Source organism: Magnolia sinica, chromosome 10 (genome assembly GCF_029962835.1).
Source record: "Magnolia sinica isolate HGM2019 chromosome 10, MsV1, whole genome shotgun sequence".
NCBI classification, from domain to species: Eukaryota; Viridiplantae; Streptophyta; class Magnoliopsida; order Magnoliales; family Magnoliaceae; genus Magnolia; species Magnolia sinica.
In genome coordinates this window covers 74,733,777-74,760,992 of record NC_080582.1, presented here as the reverse complement: position 1 = coordinate 74,760,992, position 27,216 = coordinate 74,733,777, and the positions used below count along the sequence as shown (strand labels likewise).

The following is a 27,216-nucleotide window of genomic DNA, read 5'->3' as shown; positions in this document are numbered from 1 at the left end:
ACTCCCCGAAGAGAAAACGTAGTACGCAACTCCCCCAACAGAAAGAACCCACCAACACAAAAACCCAAAAAATAAATAAATAAAATAAAATAAAATCTCAGGCATTTTATCGAACAGATGTTAGACATATATGAGAGAGAGAGAGAGAGAGAGAGAGAGAGAGAGAGAGAGAGAGACATGAGGAATGACGCTGGGAGTAGGCTTGGTGAGGCCTAGAGTGGCTCGGGCGGTGAAGGTTTGCGCCATGCGCACCCTACGAGCATAGTAGAGAGGGATATCGGGGGAGAGGCGCAAGATAGGGGAAGAAGGGCGTAGTTTAACGAGTATCGGAGTCGGGGGAGCAGAGACTAATCCGGTTTTTGCCTGACACCACGAAGGGCCTTTATTTACAGTCCTTATTGATGAACGGCCAGGAATCAGTGTCGACGCTGACGTCATCATTTCCATTATCGGCGTCTATTTTCAACTGCCAATCGCAATACGGCGCGTTACGTGCATGCCTATTTATGGGAAGCGGATTGGCTAGTGTATAGGTACGTGTCGTGAGAAGACGACGCTCCTCGAGCTCCGAGTTGTACGAACGTTTAAGGAGATCAAAGTTACATGGCCCCACAGTGATGTATTTATTATATCTACACCATTCATATATTTTTAGAGATCATTTTAGATTATTATCCAAAAAATGAATCATATCCAAAAATCATTTGGCCCACACCACAAATAGAAGCGGAGATAATGATTTTCACCGTTAAACAATTCGTAAGGCTCACCATAACATTTATTTTTCATCCAATCTATTCATAAGATCACAGAGAATTGAATTAAGAAGAAAAACAAATTTCATAATCATCCAAAACTTTGTGACCCAAAAAAGGCTTTTAATAGTAGACGTTCAATCCTACACTGCTTTTTTTAGTGTGGTCCACTTGATAGTTATATCTGTATTATTTTTCGTCTCAAGCCTTAATATGAGCTCGCTAAAGGTATGAACCGTTGGGATATAATAAATACCTCATGATAAGACCCACAGACTTGCTGACGTTAATACAGCTTAGCTGGTGTTGAGGTACACTAGCCAATTCGGTTCCCTATTTATGTGCGCTGCGCCTGAGCAATTGAAGAAATGAATCGCAGCACACGTGACTACTTAGAACACATGTGGAAGGTCGTGTCCATGCATCAAGTGGGGCTGTGTGTGATGCTGCCGTTGTCCAAAGTCACAGCTGGTATATTCGAACAGTTGTTGATTTTTACTCATACATTTTTTAATCATACGAGGTGCCCCACTCAACAATTTGATTGATGTGATATATTAATTTTGTAATTAACATATCCGGGCCCACTTAATGAATGGATCGGATCTTATATTTGTGTGAAATAGAGGCATGTGTGCCACGAATCATCTCTTCAGTATCTCCTGGCGCGAAGCGCCTCGACATTCGTACTCGCTTTCAACTGTGAGCGAATAAAGGCAAGACGCTAGACACACGAAAGAGATCTTGGCTTTTGTGATGAAGACGTTGCCGTTACTTTTTTTTAAAGTACTCCCAGTGTATTGCGTCTGTGGGGCCCACCGTGATGTACGTTTCTTATTCACGCCGTCCATCTATTTTACCAGCATATCGATGGCTAAGTGGACCACACTACATGTGAATTGAATGTCTATGGTTGAAAACTTATTAGGAGCTTAAAGAAGTGATGGTTGAAGCTGATATTTGTGTTATTCCTTCGTGCATGCATGCGTGGGGCATGGTTTTGGTGGATATCCAACTGTGGGCCAACTTTGATGTTATGTTCCTTGAATCTATACCGTCCATCCATTCATTTTAGGTCATGGTCTCAAAAAATGAAGCAAATTGAAATCTTAAGTGGACTACACTACATAAACAATTGTGATTTAATCTCCACCATTTCTTAGGGCCACTGGAATGTTTTTTGTACCATCTAATCCGTTGATAGGTTACATAGACCTAAATGAAGAGGCCACACAAAAAGTTTTTAATAGTCAATTATCACGATTTCCTATATTGTGGTCCACTTGAAATTTGGATCATGGATAGAAGTCACATACATCAAAGTGAGCGTAACACTCAAGGATCCACCCATTATGCTGCAATTGTAGAAGCCATGACAGTTTGTGTGACCTTAGGAACATAGTACATTACAAATAAACATTATCATATGCCATGGAAGGTTTCAGTAGTGGATGTTAGTATCCATTTGTGTTTCTGTGGTGCGGTCCACTTGAGCTTTCGATATGCTTCAATTTTGGACTCAAGCAATAAAATGAGCTCCTAGAATGGAAGGATAGCATGGATAATAACAAATACATAATGGTGGCCCCATAAAGTTTACTTGGTATGCTAGCATACTATTCTAGTAAGGGCTAAAGGTTGAGTGAGTTGAACCTACCCAATGCATGACTAACTTAACATTGGGTTGGACTTGGGCAGGATGTATAGTGTTTGGTTTTGGGCTTGAGGCATACAAACACCAACCCGATAAAACTTGGATTATTTCTTTTTTACACACGTGCACACACCACCACACACTCACGCCATAGTGGGATTTCACCACCTATGGGTACTCAAACCCTCAACCAGGTGTTGAAACTCCGAGAGTCTACCATTGGAGTAAGAGCAAGGACCCCCGATAAAACTTGGGTTAGGCTCTGGTTGAGATCTCGAGTTGCCTCATCCAATCTCAAACGCAATCAAATATATAAGTTCCTTATAAATTAATTATAGTTGAGTGTACATCATCTGTGTTGTAGCCACAAAAAATTTCAAATACATTGTATTTCTCTCTCCCAAATAGATTGCTTGATACATAATATGACTTTTAAAGGACTAAATCTCTTATATTTTAACTTGTTTGTTTAAAAATATTGAACTTTTTTATTATAAAAGAATTACATATATAATTAATAAAATTATAGGTATAAAAATAAGATGCATATTGAAAATATAATATACTAATGTAATAATGAAAATATTAGCATATATCTACCAGACCAGCCCAGCTAACCTGATCAAGCCCACTTGGGTTGGGCGCGGGCTTGGGTTGAGAATTTCCAACCTAAGGTTGATTTGAGTTGGATTAGAATTAAGGTATAGGAACCTCGGGTTGAGCACTAACTCAACCCAACCCGCCGACTTTCAGCCCTAATCTCAGTACGGCAGTCAGCTTCACGCCTGTAGGTGTACCCTTGTGGCACGCTCTTGTTCTCACACGTGTGAGAGATCTGAGCTGTGATTGCTATTTGGCCGGTCTTTTTTTTAATGGGCCTTATAGCTGGGTTTGATTGTTGCACTTTTATTAGCTCCAACAGCCCCCATTTCATCTATCTTTGGCCCAAAATCCTGACTGGCCATTCATCGAATGGGCCATCAAATCCCATGAACCGTACATGTATGGACTGATGAAAAGTTGGACAACAGACAACCAGTCGTACTCTCATTTAGGATGGTTAAGATGATGAATGGGCAGTAGTGGACACTACTTAATCAAGGAATTAGATCATTCACACGTTCCATCGCCACACGTGTGGGGCGTTTGTGTGGGGCGTGTCAAATGTGCTTTGGGTGTTTCTATGCTGGGGAGTGGGACCCCAAACGTTAAACCTTAGCACGGCAACATGCGCTGCTATCAACTGAGGCCAAACCTGTACATTTATTCCCAAATTCAATGGATAAGATTATGCCACGTGGGGCCCAACATTTGGACGGTTAGATTTGGAGATCATGTGTGCAATGTAGGTAGGGGATCTCGACATGAGTATGGATGGTTTCCAATATGGCGAACGTCATGGTCCACTTGAAACCAATGAATCGCAAGCGTTACAAACTAAATGAAACATAACAACTTTTAAAGTAAGCATTTGAGGTTAATAGATGAAATTTTAAGGTGGTTGATCCAATCTCCTCCATCCATCCGCCCAACCATGTGATCATCCAGGCCCTTCATTTAGGTGGTCCCATCAAATATGAACCTTGTAGGTGGGTTGTACGCGTTAACCCTAGTGGCCGATGTTGGATGGTCCCACATATACATGGTTTTTTTAAGGCCCGCCGTTGAAAAACATGATCCAAAGGCTATCAATCAAGTAGTTATTTTTCTACTGCACTGTTCACATAATCATATATATAATCTTGTAGACAATGGCCAGCATATTGGATGTGCTCTCTGTTAAATTCCATTCATATACATTCATACATGATATTAGAAAGGAAGTTCCTGTTCAAATCCCAAAAATAGCAAATATACTTTCGTGTGTTCAAATTACAAAACTAGTAAATATGTGTCCGCGATGAGAAGTGTGGACATTGAATTGCTTCGTGGATTTTTTAACGATTTGTGAAAGAATCTCACTTAAATCTTTTATCTTTTTAACAATTTTTACTTTTAAATTCTCGTAGTGACATGCATCTTAAAAATTTTTACTTTTAAATTCTCGTAGTGACATGTAGATGCATGTTGAGATTATTATTATTATTATTTTTTAAAATTTTTTTTTTTTTTAACAACAAGGTCTTATAGACCCCGCTTGTGTGGTTTGAAAGGTATCCAAGCCATTGATCTAATACAGCGGCCCATTTTAAGACATGGGTATGAAAATGAAGTAGATTTGAAACTCAAGTGGGCTGCCCGACAATGAAACAACTGGAATAACGTTTACATGCTATATATACTGTTCATGTGGTAATACTTATTCGGATGAATTGATATTTAACGCCATTAGCTTGATTGGTGAACCACGATTTAGGTTAGATGTTGATGATTAGGTGGTTTGGATCTACAATTAGGTAGATCGTTGTCTAGTTTATAATGATACAAGGGTCCATCTTGAGATGGACAATCGAATTACTCAAAGGGTCTACTAGGAATGTTCTAACGGTCTAGATTGAGACCAAAAGTTTGATAGCATAATGGGCTTGAAGAGTAATCCTAATGATTTGGATCAAGTGAATCATAATGTGTAGGTTTGGGATGACTAGAAGGGTGTGAATGTACTTCCAATTGAGAGTCGGGTCACTAGATCATGATCTCGACAGTGAGGTACGTATATACATGAGTTAGTAGATGAGATGAATTGTCAGATTTATAAATGGATGGGCAAATGAATGGATATGATGATCTCGAAGTCTGTTTACAATGATTGGGCAGTCCGATAACAACTTGAATGGCCAGATGTCTTCCATTATGTGTAATTATTTCAATGGTTGGTTAGATAATTAACCTACGTATACGAAGGTGTTCTAGGTTTCGAAGGTCATTGTGTGGTGTACGAAGGTCTAAGTGTGTGTACATGAGCATAAGTCCATGTATTATTCTTGTAAAGTATGGGTTCAATTTGGGATGTGTACTAAGATACATACTTGTGTACCTACAAGACCACACAAATTGTCAAGGTCTTATACAGTGCATCAATTCGGGGTCAAAACACACATCCTAAATCCTTGCTGCAAATGAATGGATATGATGATCTCGAAGTCTGTTTACAATGATTGGGCAGTCCGATAACAACTTGAATGGCCAGATGTCTTCCATTATGTGTAATTATTTCAATGGTTGGTTAGATAATTAACCTACGTATACGAAGGTGTTCTAGGTTTCGAAGGTCATTGTGTGGTGTACGAAGGTCTAAGTGTGTGTACATGAGCATAAGTCCATGTATTATTCTTGTAAAGTATGGGTTCAATTTGGGATGTGTACTAAGATACATACTTGTGTACCTACAAGACCACACAAATTGTCAAGGTCTTATACAGTGCATCAATTCGGGGTCAAAACACACATCCTAAATCCTTGCTGAAGTTTATGGGGAGTCAGAGATCCAATGATGTAGAGTGTTATGTGATCACAGGGGATAACACTAAAGTAAAAAAGCTGAAACTGAAAGATTTAGTTTTTCCCTTTAAAATAAGAGTTAATTTATATTTGAATCTCATTAACTTTGATTTGCATGTATTGATTCTCAAAAAAAAAAAAATATTGTGGTTTTGAATTTGGACGTTGAATTAAGCTTCAATGCTCCAATATTTTGATGGAAATGTAGATACAAATGATGGCAATATAAATAACAAACGAGCATACAAGTAAGGAAAATGTCGCTAAACATTCAACTCCTCAAAAGATAATGTATAAATCACTACAGTTCGAACAAAAGAGTAACATCACAACCACTGTATCAAAAATTACATATTTCATAACTGTCTGCGGCCCATCCAAGACTTAGAATTTTATCATTTTTGGGCAAAGCATATATTTCAGCTGGCTTCTCACAACCATTGTATCAAAAATTATATATCTTACTAATTAGATATATTAAAGATGATTTAATAATTAAATTCAAATTCCTGTAAATATACTACAGATGGGTACTTTTGGATTAAAGTTGATTCACACTCCAGGGTGCATTGCAAATCCAGAGGGTTTCTAATTCTAGGGTCCCGAATCCAAGGGGTTACAAATCCACGCTCTCAAACAGGCCCTTATTTCCCGAAATGATTTGGAAGCGGATTGGCCGGTGTACCACACACCTGCGATCTACCTGGTGTGTTGACGTCACCAAGTTCCATGGATCCCATCATTAGGTATTTGTTATATCCAAACCGTTGGCGTGCTCATCATAAGGCTTGAGCCTACAAATAGGACAGATCTAAAGATCTAGTAGACCACACTGCAAAAAGCAGGGGGGGATTGAACTTCTACCATTGAAACCCTTTTGGTGGTCACAGAAGTTTTGGATCAATATGATATTTGTTTTTCATCTTCATCCAGGTCTTTGTGACCTTATGAACAGATTGGATGGAAATTAAACGTTATGGTGGGCCTCACGAATGTTTTAACGGTGAAAATCATTATCCCCGCTGCTATTTCTGGTGTGGTCCAGTTCAGCTTTGGATATGATTCATTTTTGGGCTCATGCTCCAAAATGATCTCGACAAAAGGATGAACGATGTGGATATAATAAATACATCATTTTGGGGCCCATGTAACTTTGATCTCCTTTGAACCGTTCGTACAACTTGGAGCTCGAGTAGCGTCAGCGCTGGTCTTCACACGACCCGTACCCACACCAGCCAATGAGCTTCCCTCTCGATCATAGCCGCACATGGTGGAGATCCCGGATAATCCTCACATTGGCTTGTTAATCAAGCTTCTCAAACCCATTTTTTGAACGGTTAAAAATAGAGATTAAGACGCTGATTAACATTTCCCAAATGACGCCCTACGGTCAAGAAGACCACTCTTCCATTGCAGTTCCCAGTCTCATGAGATACCCTTCTTCATTTACATGACATTAGACGGTCCAGATCTTTCGAAATTTCTAAGGTATAAAATGGGCATGCATGCATCTGGGTGTATGTTGTGAAACATACCTTGAAGGATGCATCCATATACATTTCAAGCATTCACCAATAAAAATCAAGAGTCCCCAAGAAGAGGTCATTTGATTCTAACATTTATGGCATTTATGAGATCAAAATCATAAATAGCAGATGGCACTGTTATTATAAATACTTACACACACTCAACTGCGCATTTCTCCCACTCACATCCATCTTTTTTATTTCACGCCACAATTGGATTTGGCAAAAGCCCAATTGAGCTTTTTATCACATATTACTAAACCTGATGCTATGCTGATTTCAGAGAATTTCAGCGAGAGCTAAGCAGATGAGTTTTTCAGAACCCATTCCACCAATGTGGAGACCCCAAATCCTGTGGCAGCTTTCTTCTTCTCGTTCCAAACAGGGCCTGCCATGTCGATATGAAGCCACTGGACCTTCTCATCAACAAACTGCATAAGTGGAGAATTCATCGTCATTTCATTTCATCATTACTTACTAATCTAAGTTTTCAATCAGACCATGTGGCAACTGGGCAATGCTCGGAAGAACGAAATCAAGGACCATCGAATTCATTTGCCGAGAAATTCACTGAGTTGCTACCACCCAAGGTGGCATCTGCCAAGGATACTTTCTTCTGAGGAATTACAGTCATGCACCTCACCAATTGTATGATTTGCTGAGGGGTTCAGGATTCTGTACATGTGGGGCCCACGGCGTGGAGATCCAGACCTGTTTATTTGATGGGTCCAAATATCTCCCAGTTTGGAAGATCATAACCCATCAAACAGAGTCCAGCAAAAGTAGGGTCGAGGGAGGAAAAAGCGGCAACGGTCCTCGTTCAATGGAAATTTGAAAAATAAGAAAACGAGCAAACATCAAAGGGTTAGGATTGGAATCTGAGAGCAGTGTTCCCCATCCAGGACCTATCAGATTAATGTTTCAAGCCATGCTCCCTGCATGTATGCAATCAATCACCAAAGCAAACCACCAGTTGCTGAGGATTATATCTATAATTCCTCATTCCTGCTAACCATCGAACATTACTCAATACTCCTGGTTTAGATTGGTGGGCTGAACTGATGACCGAGGAGAGAATGGGCCACACGCTCACATGTAAATCCATTAGACATGATGCCATACCCTGCCCCTAGTCATCACCACAAGTCTTCATGAGCCCAGCAAACTTCCCGCCACATTTAGAAGAGGTAAAACAAAGAGCAGGAAAGGAGAAACAAGTCAGACCTGTTTCAAGAAAAGTGCAGCACTGATAGCACCGCCCTGGCGTGGTCCAGTGTTGACCATGTCTGCCACGCCTGATTTCATAGACTCCCAATAGCTTTCCTCTAATGGCAGCCTCCAAAACTTCTCACCAGTGACCTCTGAAGCTGTACGAAGCTCCTTTTCTAGCTCATCACTGGGTGTGAAGACTCCTGTATGAGATTCATCAGCATGAAATGTTAAAATCAGTCCTACAAGTCAGCTTCAATGCACTGCGAGTATGTAAGATATTTTAAAAGAGCTATCATATGATGCTGGACCGAATGATATGCACAGTTTGCTCAGGTTTTCAGTTTGTCAATGGCCCATGCGCAAAAAAAAATAAATAAATAAAAATAAAAATAAAAATAAAAATCCCAGATGGAAAAATCTTCACCCTTAGATTGGGGGTCCAGAAAATGCACAATTAGGAAGAAAATATGACAATGGTCCGCATTCAGCACAAAAGAATAAACATAGTTAGATTATGCATTTGATTTCCAATATTGGAGTTCTTTTGGTATGTGAGGAATCCATGATAGGGCCCATCCTATCGACACTTTAAATCACTGAACCATGGGCACCTTGTACAAAACCAAAAACACTGGCAAGCTGAAATCATCATCCTTCAGCTGAGGTACTGTGTAGTACCTCATCTACAGACAAATGCTAAACGCATACAAAGTTGGTTGTTGGTTATCAAACACTCATTATCTCTGTAAATGTGTAACATGTGCAAATCCATACCACTAATCCATGGGTCTCACCGTGATGGACATATCCAAAAAATCACAGGTATCAGATGATTGTGGCCACCAATTTGTGGGCTTTGGCCCGTTGAATGTCAACCATTGGTTGGACTTTCATCTATCTATTTGCAATTGTCAAATGTCCTCCAATTGGTGACTAGCATTGTCCAACTAGCGTGAATTTTAGGTATGCCAATCCACAATTGAGCCCAATAGACTAGAAGCCCGGATCCCCTGCATGCGTGCCACATGAATGGATATGGAGAGCTTCGTGAGCACAACTTGGTCTTAGTTCAGATTATCGATGATATTATCAATAATATCGGTTATCACCGAGTTGACAATACCAAAACATCGATGAAGTTCATTATGTCTGGGTATCGCTGATATTGACACACATTTTGATATTACCACCTTTCCTTTATAAAGGTTCCCTACATCAACAATAACATTGCTGATAGTGTCAATACATGGGGGGATTCTGTGGGAGAGGTGTGTAAACACCTTACAAATCTTAGATTGAAAGAGCCTAGGGCTGAAACTTTCCAAGGTATGAATGTTGTAAAAAAAAAAAAAAAGGGGGTTTATTTTGCATGGATTTGGCTGAAAAATCAAGAGATTTTAGGATCAAAATGGGGAAATTTTGGGAAATTAGGGTAAATCCGATTTTTTCTCCATTTTCTTGCCAAAAATATGTAATTGGGGCCCCAATTTTTAATATAATGATGTGGGGTTGATCTATTGATTGATGTTGAGCTCTTGATTTTTTTGAAAAAAAAAATTTATTATTTTATTTTCAAAAAAAAATATATGTTTAATTAGAATAATTAATTTCAATCTTTTTTAAAAAATTCCTATTTTCTTTTGACGTTTTCTTATTTATGAATTCGTTTCTCTCATCAATGACTCTAAGAATGAAGTTTTTATAGAAAAGTTTTAAGAATTTCAATGGACAAGGAAACCATGCAAGTGCCACTACGACCCTAAGAGTCACCTGCGCAAGGAACCTCACCGTCATCCCCTAAGCCTACCCTTCAACCTGTACCCACTCCCCAGCCAAAACCTGAACTCATATAAACCCAACCCCTTCAAATAGTACTTGAGTCATTCATGTATGGTCCATTTTATGATCAACGGGTTGCATTTATTGGTGAAAAATCATATTTTCTAAAAAAAAAAAAAAACTATTAAAAAATCTGTATATTTAAAAAAATTCCATTTCATTTTTTTAATGGATGGTTGTATATAATGAAATGCATGTGTGTATGTGTGTGTGTGCATGCATGGATGGATGAATAATGTATGTATGCATGCATGGTTGGATGGATCATGTATGTATGCATGCATGCATGCATGGTTGGATGGTTAGACATGCATGCATGTGTGCATGAATGGATGGTTGGATGGTAGACATGTATATATGCATGGATGGATAGTTATGTTGGATTATATGGTTGAAATCAAATAGACTATGAAACGGAAAACCAAAAAGAAAATAAAGAAAATGACATAGGCAACTTATAGAGTTGAGTCGAGGTGACGCGAGTTACTTGGGTTGAAATCGAATCTACTCTCATTGGACAACATCCCAAGTGCAACAAGTTTCCAGAGCAAGCATCCTCAGTCCCAACGGTGCACTCACCTCGCACAAAAATAAAGTCCCACAAGAAACACGCACGCACATGCAGGCGCGCACGCACACACACACACATATGAGAGTACACCCGCACTCGTGGCCCCAGCCACAGCCCATCCCGTCGTGTCGCGGTGCATACGCACTCGGACTCGGCTCAGCTTGGCACGTGCACATGTGTGGTCTATGGTATAGATTATAGTTAATGGCATAGCCCCCCGACAGGACCAAATTCACATGCCCCCTAAAAGGGGCTCAAGCCCCAAGGTAAAAAGCCCTTCTAATAAGCCGGAAATTTTTCTTGGACAAATCTACCCACAACACAAAAGCAACTTAATTTTCAAATTTTGGAGGGAAAAGAAAATATTTAAAAACTTCTATCTTAAAACACAAATACAACAGGTTAAACATGTATGTATGCATGGACGTATGCATGGATGGTTGGATGGTTGGATCAGATAGATGGTTGGTTGGATGGTTAGACATGTATATATGTATGCATGCATGCATGGATGGTTGGATGATTAGACATGTATATATGCATGGATGGATGGTTGAACGACAACAACTGCTTTTAAGCCCCCATTAAATGGAAACTTATCATGTAAATGTCTTTTTTGCAATCATTTGATTCCTAAATATGCAAATATGTGTATTTTACCATCTCCTGAAGTTTCACTGAAGAATTCCACCATTTCCCCTTGTTTCCCTTAGTCAAGGATATTTTCGTGGGTATCGGCAATTAGCAATACATGTAACAATACTGAAGAACATTGCAGTTACATATCACATGAAAACACCACACGTTTTTCCTTTACAAATTTGAAGCTCTTTGTCTTGGATGGATTTACCACACGGGCCATACCTTCTTGTGGTGAGAATTCCTGTCCAAGGCTCACGTGGGCCCCGCTTACGATCAACAAAGGTTTTGATGGAAGGAAACCACACTAATATGAACTAAAAACATGGCCATTATTGGATAACCCTAACCATAGAATTAAGGCATATGACATGGATGGTAAGAGTGAAACTAGCCTTCCCGTCCATTTCCCAGGCACTCATTTGAATGTTTGTGATCATCTAATCAGGACAATATTGGGATCATGTGCAACCCATGGTGGACCCCTCCTATCCAACTTTCCATCCTATCATAGGTGGGGTACTCAGGTTTGACATACAAAATTTGCACCGTGATAACTGGTAAGGTATGAAGAATTCATGTGGACCATAGTTCATAAATTGGAATCAATTCAGATACAACAAGCCTCGTGCCAGTTTTCACCATGATTTTGAGATGGAAATGGTACAAAAACTAGGAGATCACATGCCTACATGTATATAGCTAGACTTAGTCAGATGCAATTGACAGAACTAACTCAGCCAAAAAACTAAAAGCACAATTACCTTGAAAGAAATAATAGGCCTGATTAATGTGGTCAAAGTGACAAGACATTCAAGTTAATAAGATAAGACTCCATTGATCATCTTAGCAAATTTTGGTCTAGTGATCATTTTCTGTAGATTGTGGGCCTAATTTGCTCTTATGCATAATTGGGGCTGTCCATGGGCAGGCTTGGCCCATCGGGGTTTTGGTCCTGGCCCACTTTATGCTAAGCTTCAGTCTGGGTTTTGGGTGGAATACTAGGTCCAATGACTGGGTCAGGCCTAAAATTTAAGCCTGTTTGATAACTAGGATGGACTAGGTTTAAGAATTCACTAGCCCAGCCCGAGCCAAATCCCACCCGACCCATTTAGGATTTAAATTTTCAAGGGTATTTTAGTGATATATCATGCATGATAGGGAAAACCTGCATAAGCCATCCTAGGTGATCTGGGGTGGCTGTGCACATATGCGATCACATAATCACATATGTGGGCACACACACCCCTAAACTTCTTCTTCTTCCTCTTGTTGGAAAATATCAAAATATCAAAAAATAAAAGAAAATAAAAAACAAAAATTTATGAAAAAAATGTGTAAAATTACTATTTGGAATAGTTTTTTACCCATTTCATTAAATTTTCATATTTTGTTTTATTTATTACATTACATCTATTAGACTACAACAAATAAGGTAAAAAAGTAATAAGTACTCAAATGATACATATACAAAGTAACAAGTACTTACGAGAGAACAGATTATGAGAGAAGATAAAAGAGTACGAGAGTAAGAGAATAAGGAGAGACTAAGAGAGTTAAGGAAAAAAAATGAGAGAGAGACGGAGAGTCTTGAACTCTTAATTCTTGAAACTTGAAAGAGAGAAAGGAGTCTTGAATTGATTCTTGAATGAGATTAAGAGTTTATGAGACAGCTCAAGAGACAAAATGAGAGATTGTATATTAGAGTGAGAGAGTAAGAGCATTAGAGTAAAGAAAACCTAAGGTTAAAAAGGGAGAGAAATGGAATGAAAAAGGGCCTCAACAGTTAGAAATCTGACCGTTGGGAGGTTATGTGATCGCATAAGCTCCAATGGTCCAAAAACCGCATATGCGGTCCAAGATTGCATAAAACAACACTAGGCAGACTTAGTGAACAAACCAGACCTTGCACAAAAATGGGAGGCTGGACTCAAGCTCAAGGTGTGCATAATCATGGCCTAAGTTTTACTTTGCAAGTCGGGCTTGGACAGACCTTGGCCTGGTCCGTTGACAGCATTATGCATTGTCTATTCGGGTTTGTTGTTGAGAGGCTGAACACCATGGTACAAACATGTGGAACTGGAAATGGGTGAGCCTGAAAAGTTGAATACACTTCATCCAATGTAGAAGCAAACAATTTCCATTTATTGAAAATCAGCCCAATTGAATAATAAGAACTGACAAAAGGACTAGTTTAAAATACCGTGGAAATGAAAAAAAAAAAAAAAGGGGGAGGAACAGGAAAATTTTAAGACAGTAAAATCAGGAAGAATAAAAATCTGACTGCCGCTGGCTTTAAGGTCATAGAATCACCACAACCATGGATTTTCAATCATGACAAACCGTGAAGGATTACTTGGAAAAGGTCCATCAAAAAGATGATTTCCTTTTTTCTCATTATTTTATTGTAGAAACTTCCGCAGAGAAAAATTAGAAAAACATTTCAGGCAGCAACAAAGTGCATTATGTACTGCAAACCTGGAAGGATAACAACAATCCTGAAGATGTAGAAGAAATCCATGATCCTAAGATATACATACCTGCAATAGTGGGCCCAAGGGCAACTACACATGCACCAGTTAGTGTTGCCAGATCAACTACCCGCATGCAATGTTACGAAAGGTCATAGAGAATCAAAACAAAAAGGCATGCTTAAGATCTATTGGAATTTTTTGATCTAGAATGCACATCATGATCATCCACGGTAAGGATGCATAATTGCATGTGGAGCCTCATCGTGCAAAACAGCATATACATAATACATCACCCAAGGGTAGAAGAAATATCTCCCTAAGATCTGAACACGAATCAACTCATACTCAGCATTTAGTTCGGCTCACAATTCAAACCTCATCCTTCCCTCTTCAGACAATACAAAGTGTTGCAGTATATAACTCCTCCAACTTATCACACACAGTTGTCTAGCACTTTACTAGGAATTTATCCCAAAGAGATGGTTTCCAGTGTCTTGACAGGCAATATTCCTATGCTGAGAGTAATTTTGAGCAATCTATAATACACACTTCTTTAGTTGTACGAAGGAACTTAAGCCCACCGTTGATTCGAGGCTTCACTGAGTGAAGAAGCCATGACATGACAATTTAGTTCTCAGACATGCAAATTGTATAACCATCTTTTTCCATAGAAGGCTCTCCTTAACATTGCAATTAATATATCCTAACTTCTTTCTACCACCAAATGCCAATAGACATCTGCGGAGAGTGAGACCACAAAAGATAACTCATCCCATCCAACTTCAAGGTTGTGATCTACATACTTAGACTACCAACATGGCTTCTGAGATTAAACTTTAGATCCATGTCAAGATTGATCAACATATCAAGCTAAAACAAAGGTTCATAAACAACCTACAAAAATCAAGTGAAACCTCCAGGATATACCCATCATACTTACACAATACGTACAATGTAAATGATTATTGGAAAAGCATAGTGAGGAACTGTGATTGGGAATTGTTCCAATTTGTTTCCTGTTTACTCACAGGGTTTTGATCAGGACTTTGTAAATTCCATCACTTTTTAGGACAATTAGCTGTTCTTCATATCATTTCCTTGTCGATTTAGACAAATCTATGGCCATAGAATGATATTTATGTAGTCTGCAATTCTTTGAAATGGTTATTGCATGACTGCTTTTACCCCTATCAACACAGACCGCACATCATCAAGAGTAATTGATTGGTAAAGGGTTTTTCACATTGAAATCGCTTCAAAATAAACTGAAATTTCTTTAATTTCCTTTTGATCTGTTCTTACTTTTCCTTATTTTCGGTACAAAAGAATGCCTCCTTGTCTGATCATCCTCTGGACAATTGAGAAGTGGATGACTTCAATATTGAGCTCCCATGACACATTTCAGTAAAATGCTGCATGAGACACATTTCACTTCTATTTATCTTCTTCTTCTTTTTTTCCCATGACAAGCCTAACTTCTATTTATTTTAGGTATTCCCACCATGAATTGCAATTTTTTATACATATCAGAATACTTTATTAAGATAGCTGATGACAATTAATTCTAAAAGATAAACAGAACTAGGGTGTCAATGGGCCGGGCTCGGGCCTGCAAAATCAGAATTTTGAATAGGGTCGGTCCAACAGCCCGGCCTGAAACAGTTCAAAATCCGGGCCAACACCAACCCAGGCTCAGCCTGTTGACAGCCCTAAACAGAACCAGCCAACAAAATAGAGTTGTGTTTTTGGAGGTGACAATACCTTCTCAGCACCTTGTTTACAAGCATAAACTAAAGCATCTGCAAGCGTTAGTCTACCTTCTGCATCAGTGTTATTGACCTGCAACAAAGAATTAAAGTAAATACCCATACTTTAGGAGACAACTTGTGGATTTTTTTTTCCAAGATTCAAAAAATAAAAAATAAAAATGGGGAAAAAAGGCTAGGAAGGACAAGAATCAGATCAGACCATACAAAGATATGAATTAGATAGCGTCCCATTCCCCACATAAACCCTAACTCTTAAAACCCTCAAAGGTCTCCAAAACACTAGCGCAAGCTATCAGTCTCCCCTTAACCCTCTCAATGACCTGCCTCAGGGAAGTTGACTTATTTTGGAAGGTCCTGCTGTGTTCCTTCCAGTGGACCATACTACCAACAAATACAGCTTCCACAGAATCCTCACCTTCTTGCCCTTAGACCCACTAGATTCCATGCAAAAAAGCTATCCTAGCAATCTTTCCATGCGCCAGACCGTAACAAATTGATTAAGACACCACAACCACAATTCCAATACCAAGGGATAGTGCACAAACAAATGGTTCATTGATTCAGCATTACTGAGATAGAATACAACTGGCCACTATAATTTTTTTTTTTTGTCAATTTCTAAGAGGATCAATCCATCTGCTATATGAGGCTTCAGCCTCAGGAACAGCCTTGAGTCGTTCTTCATCCGCCTTCCCTTGAATATTTTTTCTTCCACCTTCCCTTAAGGCATAAGCCTTGAGGCAGGAGGCACTTGGCTCTAAAAACTAGCCTCATACCATACTCAGTGTCTACAATATATTTTTTAATGATTTTTTACTCATTTCAAAGTTTTCTACTTCTTACATTTTTCTTTTTTGTAAATATTTTTGGATTTATCTCTTGATGTTAACAACCCGGAACACATAAGGCCTACACCTTGCCTTGTAGGACAGACCCACTCAACCCCACAATGTTAAAAACCTTGATCGACCGTATATGTATATACAGAAAACTAAAAGAAGAAGAAGCAAGTAGAACATTACATATAATGGAAATGATCTCATAGAAAAGATAATAAAGAACACATGAAACCACTTTTCTAACAATAAGTTGGTCACAATATGCGTGAATCTGGAGCAATCATTTTTTGATGGATGATGAATAGTTTTGAAATGAGATGAACACAACAAACATTACAGACAAACAAAAACTGAATACTCCTCCCAACAAACAACAAGAAGAATTACCTCAATTGTTTTTCCATTTGAAGCTGTGACTATATCCCCAGGTCTCATGCCAGTACCGCTAATCATGTTCTCACAAGCAGCAACAATGAAATGAACCTGGAAAATACAATTTTGTTACCCATATTTAATAGCATGTCATGTCAATGGACCAATTAGATGGGATAAGGCATAGATGAAGACGATGATGACTTAGTAGCATGCCACGCCACTTTCAACTTCTAGAAATTGCATCGACACTCGTGAATTTTTTCCAACTTGCCTCTACTCCTGGCGGTTTAATTTGCCCTATGGATTTTGCTGCACCCAGAGCTGCTGCAGAACCTCCCATATCAAATTTCATGAGCTCAATAGAACAGCCTGGCCCTGTCTTAAGGTTGTAGCCACCACTGACAACGTAGAAGACAAAGAACAATCAATAATGCTTATAAAATTAAGAACCCTCACATTTTATATATTGCAAAGTAACCCAACGGGAAAAAAAAAGAAAAGAAGACCATCCAGCAAAAGAATGACTACCTATCAAAGGTCAGTCCTTTCCCTACTATCGCCAATTTGGCTTTCACCTGCCCATTTGGAGGTTTATAATGGATGTGGATGAAACGAGGGGGGTTTGCAGATGCAGATGCAGCTGCAACGCCCAAATACGAACCCATTTTATATTCTTTGCATTGATCCTCGTCCAATATTGTTGCTGTAAGAACATCACAATACATGGAGGCAATTTTTGAAGCCTCGTCTGCCAGTACAACTGAAAGATGAGAGTAATAAAATTTAAGTCGTCAGCAGAACCCACAGTCATCCTCATTCCTAGGACAGAATTATAAAGAAAAGCATCACCAAACAAATATATAATATAGCAAAACCAACAAGAACTGATCAACTGCAAGCAGTACTGCACACAGAAATTCAAGAGGTCTTCTTGGGGTGTGCCCCACCATGATGCATTTCTCACAGCTGAGCCAACCATCAGATCTGTCGCATAAAGTTAGGCCTAGGGCCCAAAAATCAGTCTAATCTGTGATTTAAGTGGGCTACACCATAGGGAAACAATGAACAGGGGAACATCCAACTTCCAACCGTAACCCTTGGTATGGTTCACCGAATCATGGATGGGGCTGATTTTTTTGCCCTTGGCCGAAAGTGGTGGGATGCATCTGATGGTCAAAGTAGATGTCAAATACGCAATATGATGGGCCCCATGAAATATTCAAGAGTGGACGTCCCCTTGCCAACTGCTTCCTGTCGTGTGGCCCACCTGAATCATAGATGGGGTTGATTTTGGGCACAGGCCTCACATTGGGTGGCGCACTTGTGGTTGGATCAGATGTAAGAAACACATATCTGTGTGGCCCATCCCAAGCAAACCACGCGAATGCCTTTGCCTTTGTGCAGTACTGCTCGGAGGAGAGCATTTCACTAACCAGCAAAATCCAGGGCTTTGTACATATACTAAATGAATCCCTGTTCCTACGTAGGGCTGCCTACGTGGTAGCCCTCTCCTAAGCATCTCTCCATTTTTTTAATGGTTTTTTGGGGGGTTTTATTCCCTTTTCTTCTTTCTTTTGACTCAATGAGATGAGGAGTGATGTCTTCGTAAGTGGTAACCGATGGTAATCCTGAGGAAACTTTCTCATTCGCACCATATAACACAGGAGATTAGTGGGGCTCACTATGTTGTGTGTGTCACATCCATCCCTCCATCAGGTGAGCCCTACGCTATTATGCCATGGATTTAAAAATATGATTGGTCAAAATTCCGATGGGCTACACCACATGCAATAATCAAGAGAGGACTAAGACTAGAGGTTTGTGTGTGGGCCCACCAAAGTTTTTCACAGAGTTGATTTTGTTAGGTTCTGTGGATATGATATGGTTCATGTGATGGACGGAGTGGATTTCACACAAACATCATGCAGGGCCCAAGCAACCAACCCACCTTCCACCCAAACAAACAATTGAATGTGCACTGCACATCGTGCAGTTACATTCTTGTATATAAGAAAGGAAATCCTTATTGGATGGGTAACTAGTACGGACCAGGGGTGAGTACATTTGGTGGTGAATTTACAAGCTCTCTTCCAAAAATCACCCCAGAGCAAACATCACCCGCATACTTGAGCTTGCTGTCTATTCCAGCTCCAACTGCAAGACCAAGAATATCCACCGACTTAAGCAACAGCTTTTTGGATTCTGTCTTAAACCTCTCATCTTCGTAAACACCGAGCAAGATTCCTGGAGTAGTCCAACCATCAGGAGAATATCAAAACCAAAGTTAGGCATATAATGAATTGGCACACAATGGGAAGATTTGTTATTCAATGAGTTTTTTTTTTTTTTCAGTGGAAGGAGACAATTGGTATTCAATGAAGTTTAATCGACTAAAATAAAATTCACCCATGACCCAGTGTCTGATTTGCACACAGAAACATCAGAGTACAAGTCATATCACTGCCCAATGTTGATCAGATGTCAACAAGACCGAGGCCCAACACTTTCCATCACCTAGCAAAAGAACAAGAGCAGTTGGGAAAATGCTACACGTATCATCAACATTCAATGACTCGCAAACTGATGATTTGGTGCACAAGTCAAACACTGGATATTTCTTAAAAGAAAACGTGAGAGACTAATGCAATGTTCATTCTCATTCCTGCAAAAGATCGGAACGATTGAATATATACCTGATGCTATTGCAGAAGCAGTGTTGAGCTTGGAATCTTCAGAAAACCCCTCAGATGAAGCAAGAACAACAGCAACATTACTCGCTTGAACAGCTTTAGCTGCTGCTGCAATGGCATCACCAAGGCCTTGATAGGTGGTCGGTGCAGGAGAAAGTGTGGACTGCCCGAGTCCAAACAAGCCAATCCTTCTGAAACCTGATTCGCGAAGCCTGATAAGTGTTAGCTGCCCAGTTTTTCCAGCAAAATCCTCCTCTGCTGATGCGTCACCCAACAGACCACCAAGCAACATATCTAGCCTTCTCAGAATTGCATTCTTAAACTTGGAACTCTCGTCTTTAGACATGTCTTTCTCCAACACAGCAACTGCAAGTAACTCTCCGTTCCATTCTGAAAACTCGATCTCTTTCGCAGAAAAAGCAATCTGTGGGCAAAAGATTATCAAAAGAACAAAACAATCATTTTATTTTTATTCTTTTTTTTTTTTTTGCCCTTTATTCTCCCAAGTGAAATCAACATGTGGATGGTTAAAATCATGAAAATCTAAGCATAAGGGAAACACAATATTCATGGATGTAGAGATATTGGTCTCTCAAATGTAGTAGACTCAGCACCCACCATAGTTAGTCTCAATAACAAGAATTTCTCAAGAAACATATGGAATGCCATAAAAATTAAGGTCTCCCGCTCGTTAGAAGAGCTTGGGGGTGACAATGTAGTGTGTGTGAGTGATCTAGGGTTCAATCCCTGGTAGTGTTACTTTTCGAAGAAAAAAAAAAAAGCCATAAAAATTTAAGAATCTAAATAAATATATCAAATAATAATTTTTAAAAGATTATAAAAATTCACTCAAGAAGTATCTGAAATGCTTCAATCATCAAGCATGTGGGAATGCCATACCAAAGAACAACTTAAGAAAGAACAATCATCCCAACAATATCAAAAAACACAAATGTATATGCATATGAAAACACTTACATCCAGTAAGAATGGAGAAAAGGAACTAAAAAATGGATCCAAACAGAAAATAAAAATAATTGTGAAGGAGTGCCAGGTCAACCGAACCACATGCAGTCTTGAAAGCCCAAATTATTCTGAAGTTTCGTTGAAAAAAACAAAAAACAAAAGCCATATGAATGAACCCAAGAGAACCTCAATTCAAGCACTTTAAAAAAAATTTTAAAAAAAATAATATTAAAAAAAAAAAAAAAAAAACTTTTTTGGAAGAGTAAAATTAAAAACAAACATGGTGCTTCTTAAAAGCTCAAATGATCCCTGAAGTCCACAATGAATACATACAGATACATACATTGAAAGGATATTTTAAGGAGGAGATATGGAATAGCACCATGCAAAGTACACATGAAATCATGCATAACTCAAAAATGAAAAGCTTGAACAAAGAAGCCTGTAATCAATGTGAAACGAACATTCAAAAGATAGTTAAAAGCCTGCATCTATCAACGAAACACATACATCTACGGTTGGCAATGGGTCGGGTTCAGCCCAAACCTGACCCACAACCCATTACCCTCTGACCCAACCCAACCAAACCTGACTCACCCATTTAATTTCAAGTGGGATAGGTTCAACTGATCTGACCCGCCACAATGCAACTCAGGTTTAAGAATGGAATACAACACTAAGAGGTAATCTGGATGGTGGTAAATGGGGCAAGTAGTAAATGATTTACTAGCAAACCATTTACAACTTGTGTTTGGATACTCTAATTTGCTAGTAAATCATTTACTACTTGTAAATGATTTATCAGCAAAGCCCTCTTTTCATTTACCTGCAAAAAGTTGAGTTTTCATTTACTAGTAAATGAGGAGATGACAACCGCTCTATTTTTTTTTTGAATGAAAGCCTGTAAAGCAGATTTCATTTACAATTTACAGGCTATCCAAACACTGTAAATGATTTACTATTTACAACTTAAAGCCAAACAGACAGGCTGTAAATCATTTACAACCTTTAAGTGATTTACCAGTAAATCATTTACCACTTGCCCCATTTACCATCATCCAAACGACCCCCTGAGGCTATGCAGAAGACAGTTGATATGTACATACAACATTAAGAAATTCTATCAAACTGATTGCCAACAAAACCAAGTCCAGATAAAAATCCACAAAACCATCACACATCCCGTAGGAAAAAAAATTGATACGATATCTGCAACCCCCCAAATGGTGTCATTTCATACTCTTTACTTCGACTTCTTTCTGTTCCATGGAAATATGAGAAAACAAGAAAGGAAACTGGTGTATACGTCAAAAACATGGAGTGTAAATATCACTCCCCGAAGAGCAAACGTAGTACGCAACTCCCCCAACAGAAAGAACCCATCAAAAAAATAAATAAATAAATAAATAAATAAAAATCTCAGCCATTTTATCGAACAGATGGTAGACATATATTAGAGAGAGAGAGAGTGACATGAGGAATGACGCTGGGAGTAGGCTTGGTGAGGCCGAGAGTGGCTCGGGTGGTGAAGGTTTGCGCCATGCGCACCCTACGAGCAGAGTAGAGAGGGATGTCGGGGGAGAGGCGCAAGATAGGGGAAGCAGGGCGTAGTTTAACGAGTATCGGAGTCGGGTGAGCAGAGACTACTCCGGTTTTTGCCTGACACCAAGATGGGCCTTTATTTCCAGTCCTGATTGATGAACGGCCAGGAATCAGTGTCGACGCTGACGTCATCATTTCCAGAGTCTGTTTTCAACTGCCAATCGCAATACGCCGCGTTACGCGCATGCCTATTTAGGTGTGCTGCTCTTAGAAATACAAAAGCTACTCGCCTTATGAGCAATTGAAGAGGTGAATCGCGGCACACGGGACTACTTAGAATACGTGTGGAAGGTCGTGTCCATTTATAAGTGGGGTTGTGTGTGATGCTGCCGTTTTCCAGAGTCCCAGCTGGTATATTCGAACAGTTGGTGATTTTTACTCATACATTTTTAATTATGCGAGAGGTGCCCCACTCAACAATTTGATTGATGTGATCTTTTAATTTTGTAGTTATCACATCTGGGTCCACTTAATGAATGGATCGGATCTTGTATTTGTGTAAAATAGAGGCATGTGTGCCGCGAATCATCTCTTCAAGACATTCGTATGTCGCTTTCGGCTGTGAGAGAATAAAGGCAAGACGCTAGACACGCGAAAGAAATCCTGGCTTTTGTGATGAAGACGTCGCTGTCACTTTTTGTTTTTTTTTAATTTTAGTACGCCTTTAGAGACAGTTTGGGCGGTGGGATTAGATGGGATTCGGTGGGATGGGATTCATCTAGTCCCGTGCCGATTCCACTCCAAACCAGAATGGTAAAGCTCGGAATTACATTAAATGGTACATTAAGGGGTCGTATGGCACCTTGGATTGGAGGGGATTAGAGGGGGTTTCAAATTCCCTTGGTCGTTTGGCAGCATAAAGCAACTGGGGATTGCCAATCCAGGGGGTTCCGAATCCCCTCTTTGAGGGGGTTTGTAATCCAAGGTGGGAGCTTGGATTACACCTAAAATCATTTCAATAGTTGCAGGGATAAATCTATGTCACTGTACACTATCATTCTACTAGGCACATGGCCCACTAACAATGATCAGCACCGTCCAAACATTATTTATATAGATCAGCACCGTCCAAATATTGTCCAGCACCGTCCAAACATTGTCTATACTAATCAACGATTAAAAATCATTGGTTAGTCACTCAGACATGATGTTGTGCTTGCGGTCCATTTGAGACTTGGAATTTCATCATTTTTAGGCAAAACATATATTTTAGCGGGCTTATCACAACCATAGTGTCAAAAATTATATATCTCACTAATTGGGGATATTAAAGTTGATTTAGTAATTAAATTCAAACCCCTGTAAATATACCATATATAGGTATTTTTGAATTAAAGTTGATTCACACTCCAGGGTGCCAAACACACAGAGAGGATTGCCAATCCAGGGGGTTTCCAATCCTGGCGGTTGCGAATCCAGGGGGTTCCAAATCCACGCTCCCAAATAGGCCCTAAATGGAATTGCATTGGGTCTTGTGCCAATTTCACTCGATGTTCGAGAAGTTGGGTAGGTCTCACCATGATGTGTGGGCTATATCCACACCGTCCACCCATTTATCGAGATTATTTTAAAGCATGGGCCAAAAAATTAGGTAAATTTAAAGCTCAAGTGGACCCTACCATAAAATGCAACAGTGACTGAATACTTACTGTTGAAAACTTCTCTGGGGCTACGTCAGTTTTGGATCTACCTCATTTTTAGGCATTCAATCCCTTTGAAAACTTTTTTAGGACTACATAAGTTTTGGATCTACCTCATTTTTAGGCCCATGCCATAAAATGAAGTTACAAAACAAATGAACGGTTTAGATATAACACATGTGTGTTATTCTCAATAATTTTAAATGATGGTGGGTATATCCATTCAATGTACCACCATATTATCAACAAAGCATGGCATTAATTTTATCCCATGGCAACATGGGACAACCCCCTGATAATAATTATGTTTTTAAAATCCCATCCTACCCGATCCCTTCTAATCCCACCGCCCAAACTGACCCTTAGTGCAGTGTATTGCGTCTGTGGGGCCCACCGTGATGTATGTTTCTTATTCACTCCGTCCATCTATTTTACCAGCATATCCAAAGGTAAGTGTACCACACTACATGAAACAGTGTATGTCTACATGTGAAAACTTATTAGGAAGTTAAAAGAAGCAAAGGTTAAAGCTGATATTTGCGTTGTTCCTTCGTGCATGTATGTGTGGGGCATGGTTTTCGTAGAGGTTTAACTATGGCCCAGCTTTGTTGTATGTTCCTTGAATCTATACTGTCCAACCATTCATTCTAGGTCATGGTCCCAAATAAATAGGGTTGCACATTGAGCCAAGTTGACTTGAGGTAGGCCAAGCTTGACTCGTCTCATCCATGCTATACTCAAGTTTGAACTCAATCTTGCTCTCGAACCCAACATTGAAGGTTGGCTTGTTTGCCAAAGCTTTTGAGATTGAGTCGAGTTAGTGGTTCGAGTTGATTCGAGTTTACCTTGAGTTGAGTGGAATTTGTTTATATGTCAATTTATTATATTTTTTACTAAAAAACATAAATTAAATGTTAACAATATTAAGTCCAAAATGTTTCATATACTACATTATTAAGAAAAAAAAGAGTGTCACATAAACATTTAGATACTATCAAATTAAACGTCAACAATATTAAGTTTTAACTTTTTTTTACAGTTATATATATATATATATATATATATATATATATATATATATATATATATATATATATATATATATATATATATATGTATAACATATAATATTAAAATATATTACTCAAGCCAAGTTGAGCTCAAGCTTCGAGTCAAGTCAAGTCGAGTTGAAATGCACCATGCTTTAACTCCGCTCAAACTTAACTCGAGCGTTAGAAAATAAGTTTGACTCGCCCCGAGTCAGCCTTTCAAATTGAGTCAATCCGAGTTGACTCGAGCGAAGTCGAGCGAGCTTTTCGAGCTAGATCGACTCATGTACGGCCCTACAAAAAAATGAAGCAAATTGAAATCTTAAGTGGACGACACTACATATACAATTGTGATTTAATCTCCACCATTTCTTGAGGCCACTGGAATGTTTTTTACCATCCAACCTATTGATAAGGTCACAGAGACTCAAATGAAGAGACCACACAAAAAGTTTTTAATAGTCAATTATCACGGTTTCTTATAATGTGGTCCACTTGAAATTTGGATCATGGATATAAGTCACATACATCAAAGTGAGCCTAACACTCAAGGATCAACCCATTTTGGTGTATCGTCAAAGCCATGACAATCTGAGTGACCTTACGAACATATTAGATAACAAATAAAGATTATCATATGCCATGGAAGGTTTCAATAGTGGATGTCATTATTCGTTTGTGTTTCTGTTGTGTGGTCCACTAGAGCTTTGGATATGCTTCAATTTTGGACTCAAGCGATGAAACAAGCTTGTAAAATGGAAGGATGGCATGGATGATAGCAAATACATAATGGTGGCCCCACAGAGTTTACTTGGTACACTGGCATACTATCCTAGTTAGGGCTGAAGGTTGGGCGAGTTGAACCTGCTTGTCGCATGACTCACTCGACATTGGGTTGGGCTTGGGTAGGATGTACCGTGTTTGGTCTTGGGCTTGGGCAAACACCAGCCTGATAAAACTTGGGTTGGGCTCGGGTTGAAATCTCGGGTTGCCCGACCCAATCTCGAACCCGATCAATACATAAGTTCCTTATAAATTAATTATAATTGAATGCAGATCATCCTTGTTGTAGACAAATACATTGTATTTCTCTCTCCCAAATAGACTGCTTGATATGCAATATGACTTTTAAAGGACTAGTTATCTTATATTTTAACTTATTTGTTTAGAAATAATGAACTTCTTTATTGTAAAAAACTACATATATAATTAATAAAACTATAGTTATAAAAATAAAATACATATTGAAAATACAATATACTAATGTAATAATGAAAATATTAGCATATATCTACCCATTCTAACCTAACCAAGCTCGCTTGGGTTAGGCTTGGGTCGAGAATTTTCAACCCAAAGTTGGTTTGGGTTGGAATAGAATTTTAAGGTATAGGAACCTAGGGTTGGGCTAGGGTTGAGCACCAACCGGACCCAACTTGCCGATGTTCAGCCCTAATCTCAGTACGGCAGTCAGCTTCACGCCTGTAGGTGCACCCTTGTGGCACGCTCTTGTTCTCACACGTGTGAGAGATCTGAGCTGTGATTGCTATTGGGCCGATCTTTTTTTAATGGGCCTTGTAGCTGGGCTTGATTGCTGCACTTTTATTAGCTCCAACAGCCCCCATTTCATCTATCTTTGGCCCAAAATCCTGACTGGCCATTCATCGAATGGGCCATCAAATCACATGAACCGTACATGTATGGACTGATGAAAAGTTGGACAACGGACAACCAGTCGTACTCTCATTTACGATGGTTAAGATGATGAATGGGCAGTGGACACTACTTGATCATGGAATTAGATCATTCACACGTTCCATCGCCACACGTGTGGGGCGCTTGTGTGGTGCGTGTCAAATGTGCTTTGGGTGTTTCTATGCTGGGGAGTGGGACCCCAAACATCAAACCTTAGCATGGCAAGATGCGACACATTGAGCTACATCTGCTGCAACCCATGGGCGATTGTACATTTCATCTTTGCCATCGAAAGGCCGGTGTATCAACTGAGGCCAGACCTGTACATCTATGCCCAAATTCAATGAGTAAGTTTATGCCATGTGGGGCCCAACATTTGGACGGTTAGATTTGGAGATCATGTGTGCGATGTAGGTAGGGGCTGTGGACATGAGTATGGATGGTTTCCAATATGGCGAACGTCATGGTCCACTTAAAACCAAT

The 27,216-nt window shown here is 39.3% G+C and overlaps 1 protein-coding gene across 6 annotated transcripts in view; it reads right to left on the bottom strand.

Moving 5' to 3' along the window:
* Positions 1–22,553, bottom strand: part of LOC131217002 (leucine aminopeptidase 1-like) — a 39,835-nt gene extending 17,282 nt beyond the window's left edge. For 2 of the 6 annotated variants that reach the window (XM_058211677.1, XM_058211675.1), the window contains exon 1: positions 178–475. In XM_058211677.1, the coding sequence (XP_058067660.1) occupies positions 178–447 (270 nt within the window). In that variant the 5' untranslated portion in view covers positions 448–475. Of the gene's footprint in view, positions 1–177; positions 476–7,368; positions 7,808–8,600; positions 8,789–14,177; positions 14,240–15,873; positions 15,951–17,106; positions 17,203–17,365; positions 17,493–17,622; positions 17,855–19,143; positions 19,339–19,787; positions 20,209–22,223 lie in introns of those variants that run through there. The other 4 variants (XM_058211676.1, XM_058211672.1, XM_058211674.1 and 1 more) reach the window with 4 other exon arrangements.
* Between the last annotated feature and the right edge of the window lie 4,663 nt (positions 22,554–27,216).